The sequence below is a fragment of the Balaenoptera borealis genome, assembly GCF_965194805.1.
Source record: "Balaenoptera borealis genome assembly, chromosome: 8".
NCBI classification, from domain to species: Eukaryota; Metazoa; Chordata; class Mammalia; order Artiodactyla; family Balaenopteridae; genus Balaenoptera; species Balaenoptera borealis.
This window is the reverse complement of record NC_138865.1, coordinates 24884482-24901159: the sequence shown is the minus strand read 5'-3', so window position 1 is coordinate 24901159 and position 16678 is coordinate 24884482. Positions and strand designations below refer to the sequence as shown.

The window sequence follows — 16678 nt, the reverse complement described above, 5'->3', positions numbered from 1 at the left end:
TATTCATTTTTCACATATGATCAACAGTTCTAAGACTGAAAAGATTGTCCTCTCTTCACTGAATGTCCTTTGCATGTTTATAAAAAATTAAGTGTCTCTATGTGTTTGGGTCTATTTCTGGACTCTATTTTATTCCATTGATCTATTTACTTGTATTTATACCAATACCACACAGTCTTCATCACTATGGTTTTATAATAATTCCTGAAATCAGCTAGTGTTAGCATTCCAATCTACTTCTCTTATTTCCAAATTCCAATGGCTTTTACATTTTCACAGGGTTGGCTTTTCAATTGCTAGAAAAAAACTTCTGGGATTCTTGTGGCAGCTGCATAAAATTTATTGATTAACTGAGAAACAATTAACTCTGTAACAATACTGTGTCTTCTGATCCATGAATAGGGTACTTCTTTAGGTCTTCTTTGGTTTCCATCCACACATTGTTTTGTAGTTCTTACTGCACAGGTCTTACACATACCTTATCAGGTTTAACGCTATATAGTTCATATAGAGTTTGCTAAGGATGTTTATAGCTGTTGAATTTTGTGAAATTCCTTTACTGCATTTACTGAGATAATCTTATGAATTGTCTCTTTCATAATTTATCAATATGGTAAATTACATTTCTTTCCTATAGTTTTTTGGACATATGGAATACAGTTGTAATAACTGTATTAATGTGCTTGTCTGCTAATTCTAACAATTGTGTCAGCTATGGGTTCATTAGAATGAGGAATTTTTCTCATATTGTCCTGCCTGGTAATTTTGATTGGATACCGGATAATGTAAAATTTGCCTTCTTGGGTGCTGTATGAATTTGTATTCCTAGTAACATTCTTTGTTGTGGGATGCAGTTAAGCTACTGTGGCTTGATATTTTCAGATCTTGTTCTTAAGTCTAGGGCTAATTATTCTCCACAACTGAGGCAAGGCCCTTTTCAGTACTCTACCCAATGTCCCTTGAATTATAAGTCCTTCCAGCTAACTGGTAGGAACAGACATTCTGGTCCATATGAGCTTTAGTACCATTCCCACTAATCCTCTGGGGTGCTTCATTTCCTGGCATTGGCTAGTTTCCTCACATACATTGCTCTGCAAAATAATCAAGGGGAATCCTTGGTCAATCCACAGACTTTTCTCTTTGTGCTGCTCTCTCCTCTCCAGAACTCTACCCGGCAAACTCTTGCCCTTGGGCTTTCTCAGACTCTCAGGTCAGTCTCCTCACCACAGGTAGTCTGCTGAGCTCTACCTGGGTCCCTCCCTCCCTGCTCTGGGATGTGAAAACTTTCTCAGTGCAGTCAGCTGAAGTGATCATAGAATTTTTTCAGGGATCAATGTCTTTCACTGCCTTATGTTCAAAGTCTTAAAAAACATTCATTCATATATTTTGCATGTTTTTCTAGTTGTTCTGAGGGAAAATAAATCCAGTGCCTATTATCCATCTTGGCCTAAAGTAGAAGTCTGAGGGTCTCTTTTATTGTCTGTTGTTGCTGCTGCTTTCCTTTCATGCTATCTTGCCTCATTATCTGCCTCGTTATGTATTTTTTTCAACATATGTAAAATTTTTTTTTTCACTTTTTAAATTATCATACAGTAAAATGGAGTTTTCCTTTAGGTGTAGAGTTCTGAGAACTTTAGCACCATATATCCATATAATTATTACCATAATCAATACAATTCAATCACCCCAAAAAAATGTCATTGGTTTATCCCTTTATACTCACATTCTCCCCCTACCTCTGACTCCTTGCAAACACTGATCTGTTCTCTATCTATAGCTTTTTTGAGAATGTCATTATAAATGGGATTATACAGTATGTAGCCTTTTGAGACTGGCTTCTTGCACTCAGTAAGCCTTTGGGGTTCACTCATACTGTTGCATGTGTCAATAGTTGTTTCTTTTTCAAAGCACCATAGTTTGTCTTTCCATTCACCCACTGCAGGATATTTGGGTTGTTTCCAGTTTGGGCAATTAGGCAATTGAATTGCTATAACCACTTATTTATGTGTTTACTGAACATGAGTTTTTATTTCTCCTGGATAAATACTGAGAATTGAAATTGTTGTGTCATATACTAAGTATATCTTTTATTTTTAAAATGCCCAACTATTTTCCAGAATAGCTATACCATTTTGCATTCCCACTAACATGAGAGATCCAGTTGCTCCATATCCACACCAAAACTTAGTATTGTTAGCTTAGCCATTCTCACAAGTGCATGGTGATCCTTCACTATGGCTTTTATTTGCATTTCCCTGGTAGTCAATGACATTAATTTTTTTTAATGTGCCTAACTGCTATCCTTATGTTCTCTTTAGGGAAGTGTCTGTTCAAGTCTATTGTCCATTTTTTAGTTGAGTTCTTTGTTTCCTCACTGATGAGTTTTGAGAATTCTTTATATATTTCAGGAACAAATACTATGCTGAATATGTAATTTGCAATTATTTTCTCCCAGTCTGCAGATTGTCTTTTCATTCTCTTAACAGTGGTTTTCACAGAGCAAAAGAGTTTTATTTTGATGATGTCTGATTTATCCATTTTCTTCTTTTATGGGTTATGCTTTTGGTGTTAGATCTAAGGACTCCCTGGCTCAGGTCACAAAAGTTTTTCTCCAATGTTTTTTTCTAAAAGTTATAGTTTTACATTTTATATTTGGATATACAATGAATTTTGAGTTAATTATTATATAAGATGTCAGGCATAGGTCAAGCTTCAATTATTGCATATGTATGAGCAACTAGTCCAACACCATTTATTGAAAAGACTATCCTTTCTACGTAGAATTGCTTTTGCATCTTTGTCAAAAAATCAAATGGCCGTATTCCTATGGATATATTTCTGGGCTTTCTATTCTTTTCCATTTATCTATGTGTCAATCCCTTTGCCAATACTGAGCTTTCTGGATTACTGTAAGATTATAATAAGCCTTAATACTGAGTACTGTGATGCCTCCAACTTCATTCTCCTTTTTCAAAACTGCTTTAGCTATTTAAATTACCTTTGTACTTCCATATAAATTTTAGAGTCAGACTGCCTATATCTGCAAAAATTTTCCTGTTTGAATTTTTATTGGTATTGCATTAAATCTATATATCACTTTGGGAAGAACTGACATTTTTACTATGTTGAGTCTTCCAATCCATAAACACAGTATGTTTCTCCATTTATTTAGATCATCTCTAATCCATTTCGTCAGTATTTTGTAGTTTTCCCTGTACAGATTCTGTATATGTTTTGTTAAATTTATAGCTATGTGTCTTTTTTATTTTTTTGAGCCACTGTAAATAGTATTCTTTCAAAATTTTAGTTTTTAATTGTTCACTGTCAGCACAGAAATATAGTCATTTTTGTTGTTGATTATATATCCTGTGATCTTGCTAAACTCTCTTACTGGTTCTAAGGGTTGTTTGTTGTTAAGAATGCTTGTGATTTTTTCCACATAAAATCATATTAGCTGCAGAGACAGTTTTATTTCTTCCTTTTCAACCCACATGCCTTTTATTTCTGTTTCTTGCCCATCTGGAATCTAAGATTTCTAGTGTGATGTTGAATAGGAATAGAGTGGACATCTATGCCTTGATCCCAATCTCAGGGAAAACACATTTAGCTTTTCACCACTAAATATGATGTTAGCTGCCAGTTTTCTGTAGATGCCCTTTATCAGGTTGAGGATGTTCCCTTTTATCGCTAGTTTGCTGAGCATTTTTATCATAAATGGATGCTGTATTTTGTCAAATACTTTTTCTGTATCAACTGGTATGATCATGTATCTTTCCCTTTGTAGGGAAAGGAAATTCCCATTGACATTATATGGTGAATTAATTGATTTTTGAATATTGCCTTCCCAGGATACACTCCACTTTGTTATGGCATATTACTTTTTTTATAAATTTCTAGATTTGACTTTTTGATATTTTATTGAGTTTTTTTTCCCCTCTATATCCTTGAAAGATTAGCATCTGCACTCTTTTTTTGTACTGCCTTTGTGGTTTTGATATAAGGGTGACACTGGCTTCATAAAATTATTTGAGAAGTGTTCCTTCCTCTTCCATTTTCTGGATGAGACTGTATAGAATTGGTGTTATTTCCTTTATTAAACGTTTGATGGAATTCACCAGTGAAACTATCTGGGCCTAGAAAATTCCTTTGGAAGATTTTTCAATGCAAATTCAATCTTGTTAATAGGAGTACTCAGGTTATCTATTCCACCTTGGATGAGTTTTAGTAGTTTGTGGCTTTCAGAATTAGTCTGTTTCATCTAAGTTGTCAAATTTATGTGTGTAGGTTTGTTCATAGTATTCCATGACTAGTATCCTTTTATGCAGGATCTGTAGTGGTCTCCTTTTTTATTCCTGATATTGGTATTTTGTGTCTTTTTCTTTGTCAGTCTTACAAGAAGTTAATCATTTTATTAATTTTTTTCAAAGAATCAGTTTTTGGTTTCATTGTTTTTACTATCGTTTTTGTCTCAAATTTCATTGATTTCTGCTCTTATCTTTTTCTTCTTCCTTCTGCTTGCTTTGGATTTTGTTCTAGTTTTCCTAATTTCTCAAAATGAAAGCTTGGGATACTGATTTGAGATCTCTTTCTTCCTCTAACCATTTAGTGCTATAAATTTCCCTTTAATTACTGTTTTAGCTGCATCCCACACATTTTAATATGCTGTATTTTCATTCTTGTTTAAATCAAAATGTTTTCTGATTTTCCTTGAGACTTTTTCCCACAACAATACTGGTAAGAAAGGGCAAGGGCAGAGCCCTTTCAGCACACACCTGTGCAACCCATGTGCCTCACCTGTACTGTGAAGGTAACTGGCAGGCCCAAGCCTAAGTGCCACCTTGACTTGGCTCATTTGGTGTAAAACTAGGACAGGGATACAGACAAGGACACAGCCCCACAGACTGCTCTGCGTTTTGGGGCAACAGTGCAGGGTGAGGCCCTTGCACTTTGCTGGGCACACAGCACATGCTGGCAAAACATAAGCACAGGTAAAGCCAGGCTGAGGACAATGAGGTGGTGTGGAGCAATACGCAGGAGACACACCTAATTATCAAGGAGGAAGGTTTGAGGGGTTCTGGCTGCTCATACCTTGGCTGGTGTCTGGCTGCAGGGAGCTCAGAGGAAGTGGGGGTGAAGATTCGGGGGCCTCTGCTGCTGGATGCTCAGCCACTGGACAGATGATAAACCACCTCTTCCCAGTGTGAAGGACTAAGAGGCAGGGCAAAAACAGCTGGTGAGAGTGAGCAGGTTTCTCCCAAGGCTGGCGTGACCCCTTCCCACCAGCACCAGACCTGCCGTATGGGGATTTGGGGAACTCCTCTCACACCAGTGGGGAGGATGTGCAACCCACTCAGGGGGTCCTCACTGTCAGAGGCTCTCACAAGTCCCCCCAGCACAGGCTTATGTCCCAGGACACCTGTGGTGCATCACTGAAGGGGTAATGCTGGCTGGGGGACCAGCAGACAGCAGTGAGTCCACACAATGCTCAGTCCCAACCCAGGCCAGACATGGCTTCTCAGACAGGGCAGCTGTCCCCAGATGGGGGCACGCTCACCACACACTCCAGCAACCCCCCGTGTGGTGGTCAAAACCCCTTACAATATGCTCATTGTGGGGCTCTTATCAAATGCCTGCTGGAAGGCAGAGAAGGGACAATGACAGATATGCCTCCTCCAAATGCATGTCTGATTGGCAGGTGTAGCCTTGAAAGGAGACATACCATTTTGCTGATACACCGGGGCATTCGCTTGGGGTTGGCGACTCTCCTGAAGGAGGTAAAGGATCAGAACTCAGCAGACTGCGTGGAACAAGAACTTCCTTCAGAGCACAGCACTGCCTCAAATCATCTGAGGGGCCTCAGGAGCTTGGACATTTCTAACTGGACTGAAGGCGCCCACCCTCCCAGCCACCTCACCCAACACTGCATGGCCTACAGGCTCCTCCAGCAGGCGACATCACAGTGTTGTACTCACAGAGCCTGGAGCTGGGGGATAAGCAGGCCCAGACCCTCCTGGGACCTCTTACCCGGGACTTACCTCCCCAGAGCCCAGGCCACAGGTGCTGAGGTGCGGCGGGCTCACCCCAGGGTCAGAGCCACGGTCCACATCCGTGTCCTCACTGAGCATGTCCTCTGCCTTGTCCATGACGTCCTTCATCTGCTCAATGAATGTCTCCCGCTCAGCCTGCAGGATGAAGTCGTGCTCTACCTGCAACAGCACATGCAACCCTGCTGGTGGGGATGTGCCTAAGGCCACTGGCCACACTGGGTCTTCACTGATTGATTTGCTTGACTTCTACTCTGGACTAAGCCCAAGAGGGGAGACACGGCCAGGGAGCCCAGTTCTCAACATCAGGGCTGCACGGTTCAGCAAGAGAAGCCACAGCTTGAGAAGCAGGCCCTCCAGGTGATGGGCCAGTGCTGCCCACAAGTGGCAGCCACCTGCAGAGGCGGGAGGACAGGTAAGGCTGGCAACCAATATTCTCCTCAGTGGGGTTGGCAGGCATGCGCCCAAAGGACACAGGGAGACAGCCTCACAGTCCCAGGGGAAGGGCCACTGACTCATCTGACCAGGCAGGACACCTAGCCTCACCATGTAGGTAGCAATCTCGTCAGGTGCATCCCCATCCAGGTCAAACTTGAACGTCACCATCTTGTGGTTGTGTGTCTCCAGCTGGCACTCCACCATCTTGTCACCCGTGTTGCACACCTACAGGACACTCGGGCAGTGAGACCAGGGAGGAGACTGTGCCTAGCCAGCCCTGTCTTGCCGGCCCGTTCTGCCTGGCTACTCACATTCAGGATGGTCAGCCGGGGCCGGCTGGCCCTCTCCTGGCGGGAGCGTGCACGCGTGGACCTGCGGTGATGTTTCCGAGCGGCCTTGCCTTCCAGCTTCCCCCCACCAAATGCACCTTCACAGCTGTCACTCATCTCTCTTCCAGAAGTGACGTCGGAACCTCCATAGCTACGCAAAAACCAAGAACGTTACAGTACCCAAGGGAAGGGCCTGCAAGCCTGCCTCATGTCGGAAACTTGGCTTTTCGGGAAACAGCCAGAAGCTTTACTGTCTGGGTGTGCTCACCTGGAAAACCTAGAGAGTCTAAAGCTGGCCATGCCCAGCAGAGAGACCCCTGAGCCCACTGCCCCTTCTCCCCCTGTAACATCTGTCCTAGGCAGTGCTGGAGTCGTAGAGAACACATGGCCTTTCTGACCCAGGACCTAGGTCCTCTCAGCTCCTGGCCTGAATCAGGCTTATTCGGCTTACAGTAAATGTCAGGATTAAGACGCAATCCTCCCCCGTGCCTCAGTTCCCCCATCTGTTCAACAGCAAGGGGAACACGCCAACCAGATGGAGCTGTTGTAGGATTTGAGGAGTTTGCGGAACACCAAGTTTGGTGCTGGCATTACCAGAAGGGTGGGACACATGGTCACTTCCTGTGACCAGTTCCCTCCCCAAATGCAACATTCTCCATGCCTGAGGTGCTGGTAGACCCAGGATGTGGGCTGGACTCTGCCCTGCCCTCCAGGCCTCCCCACGGTCCCCAGACCTGCTGACTCTCTGTCCGCAGCCTCTCCCTTCTAGAAGGTCCTCAGCATTGCAGACCAGCACGAGGACCCAGAATACAACTGGGAGTATCTGACTACCAAATTGCAACAAGCACTGACAAAGACCCCAGAGGAGCTACCTGAAGCTCCACCACATCAGACTTGGAAATGAGTGACATTGTTAGAAGCCCTGACACGTGAGGGAAAAGTGTGCCATTACCTCTCACAGCTCTGAGGGAGGCTTGGCTGCTTGTCCTGCGAGGCCTGCTCCTGAAATAAAACCATGGAAAGGAGGACAGGTCATATCCATTCCCCCGCGACACAGCCGCATCAGTCTGCTGTCTCCCCACCTCCACAGCCCAGCCCGCCACCCGCTTCCTTCTGACTGCAGCAAGCAAACCACGCAGGGTGGCAGGAGTGAGGCTTTTTATGTTAACGCTTGGAGCCAAGCAGATTCCTAAAAGCTGGGGCCACCCCCTTTCCAAACACGCTAACCCACTTTGATCATCCCCATGAGGGAGCACATGACCCAGGAAGAACTGTCACAGGCCTTCCCATCACCTCCAAAGAAAAGCACTCTGAATCCATGTGTAAAAATCACGGTCTCCAGCTGGATGTGTGATTAAAGGAAGTGTGACATCCAGGGACAGCAGAGGGAGATAAGAACAGCACCCATGGCTGTCCCTGAGCACATGATTCCACCTTCCCAAGGGCATCCCTGACTTCTAGGGCTGAGACCAAAGACCACGGCACAGGAAGGCAGCCGTGGTGCTGGGATCAGGGTGACGGAATGGGGGCAGAGCCCCGAGGGGAGGGCCACACACCTCCGGGGCCAGCTCCACTGTCAGCTGAACGGCTGGGCAGGGACCAGTGATCCCAGGCCCGCTGGGCAGTGGCAGGTTAGCAGGTGGCAGGAGCGCAGTGGTCTGGACAGGCAAGCTTTGAGCAGCCGCCATCAATGTGGGGGCCAGGGAGCCGGGGAGCTGAGGCAGGAGCTCGGGGGCAGTAGGCGGCAGCACTTCTGGCAGAGGTGGGGAGAGAACGGCAGCAGGCGTGGGCACTGTGGGGACCTGGGTGGTGACGTCCACGGCATATGGAGGCGGGTGGCCAAGCAGGATCTGGGGGCACAGAGGATAGGGATGCAAATTGGGGTGCGGGCCATTGCCTTCCCTGAGGGTCCTGGACCAAAGCAGGCACTTCCACCATCCAGGCAGGTGAGCAGGAAATGCAGACATCCCTCTCCATCCACCCACACCCAACAGACATATCCAGGAATGTTTGTATGCAGATTTAACGAAACAAACAAGAACAGACACTCTCATGTCCCCATCTGTATAAAATCAAACCTAAAACTGCACTTCATCTCTGAACTTCTAGCTGAGTCAGGCTGAGAAGCTGTAAGTATGGCATACACTTAGCACCTATCTGGGCTCCCTGCCACCACCCTACACGGCCAGGCCACCACGCTACTCCATCCCAGCCTCCTGTCAGGTCAAAACCTGCATTCCAATCCCAGCCATGGCAAGAGGGACTGTGGACCTAGGCCTTCCATGGGGTGACTCAGGAGCTGGACCAGATTCCCTACTGTTCCCTCTTGAAAAGCTCTCGTGGGGGAAGGCTAAGACAGGCAGAAGCCCCGGCCTGAAAGGGCTCCAGTTCGGGGTTGAGGTTGGGAATGGGAATGACCCGCCACTGGGCCTGCTGGTATGAGACCAATAAGACACGTGGTATGTGGGGTAAGATGCAAAAGCCACAGCCTAGCCGAGGAGCCCTCTCTCCTGGACAGACACCCCAGCTGGTGCATTCAGAGGAGTCTCTTCCCTCAGCACAGGGAAGCCTCTGGGCGGCCAGACAAGCTCATCAATAAACTCCAGACCCTCTGCCAGCCGGACCACAGAGAGGCCACCAGGCCTGGCCAGTGACCTCTAAGCACCCAGCACCTTCTCCAGCCACTGGCTGAGCCAACAACCCAGTGCCAACAGTGTGCCAGGCCAGCACGTGGCATAAGGCACGGGCCCAGCAATGACACCACAGACCCCCCAGGCCTCCACTCGGCCCTTGGCTTTCCCCAAATGGCCCTGACCCCTGAGTCAGTGTTACTCCAAGTAACAGACCAGGGAGGTGCTTGCTCAGTCAGGGCACTGGACTGATGCACCTCCTCACACTGGTTTTCAAACAGACACCAGCCTATTGGTCAATGAAAATCATCCCTTCCTTCTCCGAGTACAAATCCCTTCTAGAAATCAGGGAGAAACATCCAGGAGAATCTGTGCATACTTAACGGCATAGTGCCTTATTCTAGAATGGATTCAGTACAAAATGAGCTAGGGGGACACCTGGCCCCTTAGCACACTCTCAGGATGAATCTTCATGACAAAATCAAAAGGGCAGGAGCCTGAGCTCAAACGGCAAAGGACACGCCCAACAGGCACAAAGCTGTTGAGGTTTAGAGCCAGGGTGGGGCCAAGTGGGAGGGCGCCCAGATAAGAGGCCCTAAGGTGGGAGGACTCCCACGTAAGAGGCTCCCTAGGTGGGGGGATGCCCAGGTTAGAGCCTCCCCAAGGTGAGAGCCCCCTACAAGGTGACAGCCCCACGCCAGCTCCTCTCTTCATATGAGGGTGGATAACTGCTCTGGAGTTCCGAAACATACATGGGCTGCACAGGTGTGTGGAGCCACGGGGAGGTCCACCCAGCTAGCAGGGTACGTGTCCCTGTATCCCTTCACTGTCAGCCCAACAAGCTGCCCATGGTCCCTACCTGATTCTGAGACATCATCCTTGTTTGCCATAACTGCCTTGGAACCAGTAACCCATGTACACCCGGCACTGCCCAGTCCACAACCAACAGACCCCGTCAGAACCCCATCTGCCTCATTTCCCAGTTGCTGAGATGGGGGTTACCCGCCTACTTTACTTTGACAGGCAACAAGACAGGCAGTGTGAGCCTCTCCAGCGCCCATGGAGCGGCTGACACAGCTGCACCGAGACTGCCAACCCTATCCAGGTGAAGGCAGGTGCCACAATGCCCAGTGGCCAGGGGCCAGGAGCCCCCCACCACAAGCAGCTGCTACTGACACTTGGGAAGGAACCAACAGTGGAGCTTCTAGCCACCCCAATCCCCAAGGCTCCTAACACGTGCTGGCAAGTGAGAGGAGGCAGTAGACACCCCGCATGCTGGATGAGACGCTGCAGTCATGGGACAGCGCTGCCTGCTTGTCCGTTCCCACTCTGCTACTGGGGTCAAGGTGCTGAGAAGGAGCAGAGGTCCATGAACCCCTTGTGTGCTGAGGGGTCTCCCAGCACCTAGAGGGTGGGCCCTGGACAGCAGGTGGGTTACCTGACTCCCAGCACTGGCGGCCGGAGCTGCCTGCTCGGCAAGGCGGCCAACACTCGGCTTGTGGGGTTGTGGCAGCACGGGGGGTGCCGGGTGGGGGGGGGCAGCCCGCACAGCCTGCGCTGCATGGAGGGGAGAAGGCGGGACGTCGCTGGGCACCATCTGCGGAAAGGCCGCCGGGTACACGGGCTGGGCAGGGAGCTGGGCCACGGTGGGGTGAATGGACAGGGCAGCCACGCCCTGCGGAGCCACAGCCAGCAGAGGGACGCCAGTAGCAGCGGCCGCCACGTTTGGCACGATGGTCCGGCATGGCACGGCCAGTGGTGCCCCAGGAGGGTGGGGCAGCTTGACTGTCTGCAGAGGCAGGGCCGGTGACGTGGGCAGGGGAGCAGTGGTGGCACTGAGTGGGAGGCTTGGCAAGATGACACCCGGAGAGAAATACTGAGAGGGGGGAGGCACGGCGGGCCCACTGGTGGCTGGCAGGTCAGGAAGGGCTGCAGGGAGGCTGTCGACTGTGGCCAGTGGAGTGACGGGGGGGACAACAGGAAGTGGAGGCATCTGAAAGAGAACAAGCATGTCAGCCCTACCAAGACTTGGCCCTGCCTGCAGCACATCTGCACTGGGTGACAGGGTCCACATCACCCACAGTTTCTGCCCCTAACTCACTTTTGTGTAGCTTCTATGGAAGGGAGCAAAAACAAACCCAATTTAAATGGAACCAAGTGTATGACACCATCAAACAGAAGGAAAGGCAGGAGGCCTCAGAAGGGTGCGGGGTGCAGACATGACCTTCAAGACAGCCCCGGCTTCAGCACCACCTCAAAGGGGTTCAGGCTGGGCCACTCTGAGGCTACTGCTAGGTGACTGCAAGGACATCAGGGGTCATAACTGTGACCATCAGATTCACAGCTTTGGCATGTTCTCATTCAGAAAGACCAGGACTGCCAGAGCTACCGGATTGGCCCCAAACATCTGAAATTACTTTGCCTGATTCCCTCCAATCTGTATAAATTCACACTGAGACCAAATTCTTCAGCAGGTTATCTCAAGAAAAGCATATCTTCCCGCCCCTCCTTGCTGGCCGAATGCCCCTGAGCCATGCATCCTGGGAGAGAGCAGCATCTCACAACAGCAGAGCTCTGGAACCTTCAGTGTCTGCTCTTCCATCCTGGAGACATCTCGTGGATTTAGCCACTTCAAACATTTCAGCAGATTCTCTTACAGTTCTCTCTAAAATAAAGCCTCTCTGGTTGCGGGCACATGAGCATTGCATAATATGTGCCTTTGTGTAATTATAAGACAGCGAAAATATGCAAATTGACCTTTGTGTATTTGAAAAGCAACTAAATACCCCGACCACCGGGAGCAAGGTGGTGGGTTAACTAGATGCTGAAAAGTGACTCCAATGCCGGAGTGATGGGGACAAGGCTGGTGACAGGCAACTGCTGACATGAAAGAACCTTCTGGGTGGTGCCTATAAACCACAGGAACACTCACATCTTCCCCCATGAGGCAGCACTTCCCATCCCAGCTCTGCCAACACACTGTAATGGGATCCATGAAATGAAAGCCGTCCCGTGATCAAGGTTCACTGGAAACGTGCATGACCACTGACAGCATTAGCCTGAGTGACAGCACCCAAGCATCAGCCACGTGCTATCAAGTGATACTGGTCACGTGACGCTCCCCCGAAGACGGGCATCGGAAGTCACTTTTACAGTCAAGTCTTCTTTGTAGTTGGCAAGCTGCTCAGCTGTCCCCTGGACTCCCAAGAATCTATAGTCAGCACAGTCTCGAGTAGCTCCGCGGAGGACAGGGACTATAGCTATGTGCTCACAGCCCCATCCTGGCTTCTCCGGTCTGACTCTGGACTAAAACCTTCCCCATCCTAGATACATCTGGGGCAGAAGTCAAAGGCAGGAGAGCATGGCAGCCCAGCCGCCCTGTCATCAGGGAGTGTTTCTCTCTTGAGGGACCCATGTGCCCTGAGGACAAGGAACAGCCAACCAGACTGGGCGAGAAGGTGAGGCTGGAGGGCAGGGGACAGAGAGGTACCTGCGGAGGGACTTGAGCAAGTGGCTGCAGGGGCGCCGGAGGCATCTGGAGGGGCTTCAGCTGAGCAGGGGCCACCACCTGGGAGGCTGGAGCCAGGTGTGGAGGCAGGTTGGGGGGCACTGGCTGGAGAGGGCCCACAGGCTGTGGGGCCAGGACCTGTGGCAGGGGTACCGGCTGGGTCAGGTGAGGAGGCTAGAAAGAGAGAGGGGCTTCTCTTAGACCAGTGCCCTCCTGAGATACACCTATGTACTTAGACACAACAGAAAAAATCAACTCACACACATGCACACATACACATACCCACACACATATTCAAACACCCAGCCTGGAGCCCGGGACACACAGATCTGGGAGGACCACTGTGTGCAACTGGGGCCTTCTGAGTGCTGCGGAACCCTGAACTCCACAGACACAAGACACCCACCCCCACTCCCAGCTACACCCTGGGCCCTGGGGAACTGCAGAGAAGGCGTATAGGGGGCCTGGACCTGCCAGGAGGCTCAGGCCAGCCAATACGGACGGGCAGGGCCTGGGGAGACCCAGGCACCCATGGTACCCATAAAGAGGGGCACCCAGCACTCACCTGGTGGGCGGGGGGTGTGGGCTGGCCTGGGCCCGTCGGCACAGGGGCACTGGGTGGCGGCAGCCCAGGGGCGAAGCTCATGGCCGGCTCTGGGAAAGGCTGCTGTGGGAGCAGAGGGCGGGTGGGGGGCGGGATGGAGGCCACCGACAGGCCAGGCTGCAAAAAGCATCCAGAGCCACACTCAGGAGCTGTCCTAAGGAGTCCTGCCAAGCACACACTCACCATCTTCAGGGGCCCATCTCTCACTCCCCGTGCCTGCCATCCTGCCAGGGACACTTTCCGAGGAACATGATTCAGCAGAAGCAAGGTGTGGGGGTCCCTAAACCAAGAACAGCCACACCTCCCAACCAGGGAATGTCCTAGAACTTCAGCTCCACAGAATATCATGCTGTGAGAAAAGATCATTAAAAGAGATTTGTAGAACCTTGGAAAATGCTTGTTATGACATTAAATGAGGGAAAGATAAAAAGGCATACGTATCTTGTTTATAGGACTATATAAAATGTGTACGTGTGGATATATTCACAAACAGAATGTGGAAACGTGGGAATAAAACATGGGACAGAGCTGAAGAGAGGGGTGCCCTGAAGAGCTGCGAGTCTCCCATGACTCACCCATCAGGAAAGAAACAAGGCCACAGACGTGAGCCCTCACTGCCAAGCACAGCATAGACATGGACTAGGAAAGAGTCAGAAATCTGAGTATTGGATGTTTGATGCTATTAAGAACAGCTGCTAACTTGTTCATTTTTAGGTGCAATAATGGCACTGGGTTTTGTTTTCAGAGTCTTGATCCTGAAGAGATATAGACTGAAATATCTTGGGGCAAAACATCTTTCTGTCTAGGACTTACTTCAAAATACTGGGGATGCAAGAAGCAGGTGAGAGCTATGGAAAAAAACACAGAGACTTCTGAAGCTGAGAGCACATCGACATCAGAAAGTTCTCTCACTTGTTTTCTAGATGAAACACGTGACCATAATTTCCAAAACCATTATCACTCACTTCATCTTCTGCAGTAAACGCTTTATGAAAAGCAGCATGGGGTAGAATGGAACCTTTCCTTTGCATTCACTTGAAGCCACAGGGGAGAATGAGTCACCTGTGCACATGTTCCTAGAGCCACAATCCCTAGCCCCGCGGGAGTCAGGAGCTCAGGCAGCCTGGAGGCCTCAGAGGAGCGCCTTGTACTCCTGACTCCACCATCTGTGCCACTTCTTCCCTGGGTCCCAGGGGCAAATCACCATGGCAACCCTCCCCAGGAGCCCTCAGTGCACCCTGGGGACCCCTTCTGTCCAAGGTGTTTTTGCATAAATAGGCAAAAGATGGGAGAGAACACTCCAGCCAATTTTGGGTGCATCCTGGCCAGGCCCTCGACCTACCTGTGCTCAGGCATCCTGGCCTGTGAGCCAAAACTAGGGCAGGGGCAGTGCTGCAGGGACCTGGGTGGAGAGCACATTGTGTGGCGAGGGAAAGTATGACCCTGCCCTAGAGGGGATGAGGGCCGGTGGAAGGTTCTGGCTCAGCCCTAGCATGGGTGACCTAAAGCCAAGAACCACTGCTCTGAGAAGCTGGTGGCCTTCTCATAAATGAACTCTTCCTGCTCTAAAATCATATTTCACTTAATTTTGTGAAACAAGTCAAACTGCAAGTGCAAACTGCAAATGAGTACTGGGTTCCAGTCAGCAGAGGCAAACGCTTCAACTGCTTTTCCAAAGGGACTTTCTGAGCCTGGGCAGTCAGGAGGGGAGGGAAGAGAGACAGAGGTGGCCAGAAAGGCTGGGGCCCGGCACTCAGGCAGCCCCAAAAGGCAGCCACAGTGTGGGAGTGCATGATTGAAAGCACACGCGGGAGCGTGGAGTGAGAGCACATGTGAGAGCATGTTGGGAGCCGCTGTAACGCGAGGCAGGAGACGCTCTTCGGGCAGGGGCACTGGCCCTGACCACTTCTGGGCCTGAGGGGCGTCTAAATCTCTCTCTGGACCCCTCTCCACAGTCTGGCTCAAGGGCAACTTCTCTGCGACTGACCATTTGGGACTGGGAAGCAAGCAATTGTTTTGCTTTCTTTAACATTAAAAAAAATCAAAATCAAAAAACAAATGCTAAATGTGACCCCCTCATCTAGCAATTTCAATCTCATCTAACAAATTATTCCACAGGCATAGGCATGAGGCCCTTTCAATCCTACTTTTCAAACATCACTGAAAACGCTTCCCATGATTTGGTCGTTTCCATACCTCTAACTTTTAATGGCTGCATAATATGTGGTGGTGGTGGAGAAATGCCAGGAGATACTTAACACTCCCTCAGTGAAGCTAGACACTGAGACAAAATGAAAGGTTTCATTACTATAAACGATGCTTTTCTGTCACCTTTGCAACAGTCAGAAGTAACTTTTCAGGCCCAGCGTCAGTCACAGGGCGGGACCTTGCCAGGTTTATCACAGCTTTGCAAGCACTGGGTGTCACTGGGCTCTGTTTCCAGTATTTTCTCATCTGGCAGGTCTTTCAGGGTACACCATAGGCTGCTCCAGCCTGCAGTCCTGCAGTTACTGGCAAGGATGGACCTCCCATGGGCCTGCTTTTGCATGGCTGGGAACTGACAACAGGCCAGCACCGACTGGATGGACCATCACAGACTCTAGGCCATGTGGACAGGAACTCTGGGCAGAAGGGGTGGGCTGACTCACCACGGCAGGCTGCTGGTAGGCCCCCAGTGAGGGCAGGCTATGTGGCAGGACAGGCCCGTCACTCACGCTCACGGGGGGGCTGCACACACACTGGGCGGGGGGCTGCACTCCATCTGCCAGCGAGCCCAGCACAACGCTCTGCTGGCTGCTCTGCGAGTCCGAATACACCGTGGAGCCCTGGCCACTGTCAAACGTGCTGTCCGCTGGGGAAGGAGGACAAAAGCACAGCTCAAAGCGGGCACCCCCAAACATCACCCCCACAGCATTCCAACAAGTCTCAGGGAACGCAAACATGGGACAGCTTGTCCTTGTATTTTCTTCTGTAAAACAAAGACTTGGTTACATTTCCAGATCACATACATAATAAATGTGTGTCATTTTAAACAATCAACTAAAGAACGGTACAGGGGGCTGTAATTGTACCACCCAGAAATGGCCCTGGCAGCCTGCCCACACACGGCCTGACATCTGTTGGTG

The 16678-nt window shown here is 49.6% G+C and overlaps 1 protein-coding gene across 10 annotated transcripts in view; it reads right to left on the bottom strand.

Annotated features, from left to right (window-relative positions):
- The window catches only part of WNK2 (WNK lysine deficient protein kinase 2), a 141473-nt gene that overhangs the window by 61954 nt on the left and 62841 nt on the right, over nucleotides 1-16678 (bottom strand). For 8 of the 10 annotated variants that reach the window (XM_082401031.1, XM_082401032.1, XM_082401024.1 and 5 more), the window contains 11 exons: nucleotides 16202-16404; nucleotides 13515-13670; nucleotides 12932-13123; nucleotides 10880-11434; nucleotides 8368-8661; nucleotides 7764-7813; nucleotides 6794-6962; nucleotides 6591-6707; nucleotides 6036-6206; nucleotides 5720-5765; nucleotides 5089-5208 (listed from right to left, as the gene is read on the bottom strand). In XM_082401031.1, coding sequence (XP_082257157.1) covers nucleotides 5089-5208; nucleotides 5720-5765; nucleotides 6036-6206; nucleotides 6591-6707; nucleotides 6794-6962; nucleotides 7764-7813; nucleotides 8368-8661; nucleotides 10880-11434; nucleotides 12932-13123; nucleotides 13515-13670; nucleotides 16202-16404 — 2073 coding nt within the window. The remainder of the gene's footprint in view (nucleotides 1-5088; nucleotides 5209-5719; nucleotides 5766-6035; nucleotides 6207-6590; nucleotides 6708-6793; nucleotides 6963-7763; nucleotides 7814-8367; nucleotides 8662-10879; nucleotides 11435-12931; nucleotides 13124-13514; nucleotides 13671-16201; nucleotides 16405-16678) is intronic. The other 2 variants (XM_082401027.1, XM_082401029.1) reach the window with 2 other exon arrangements.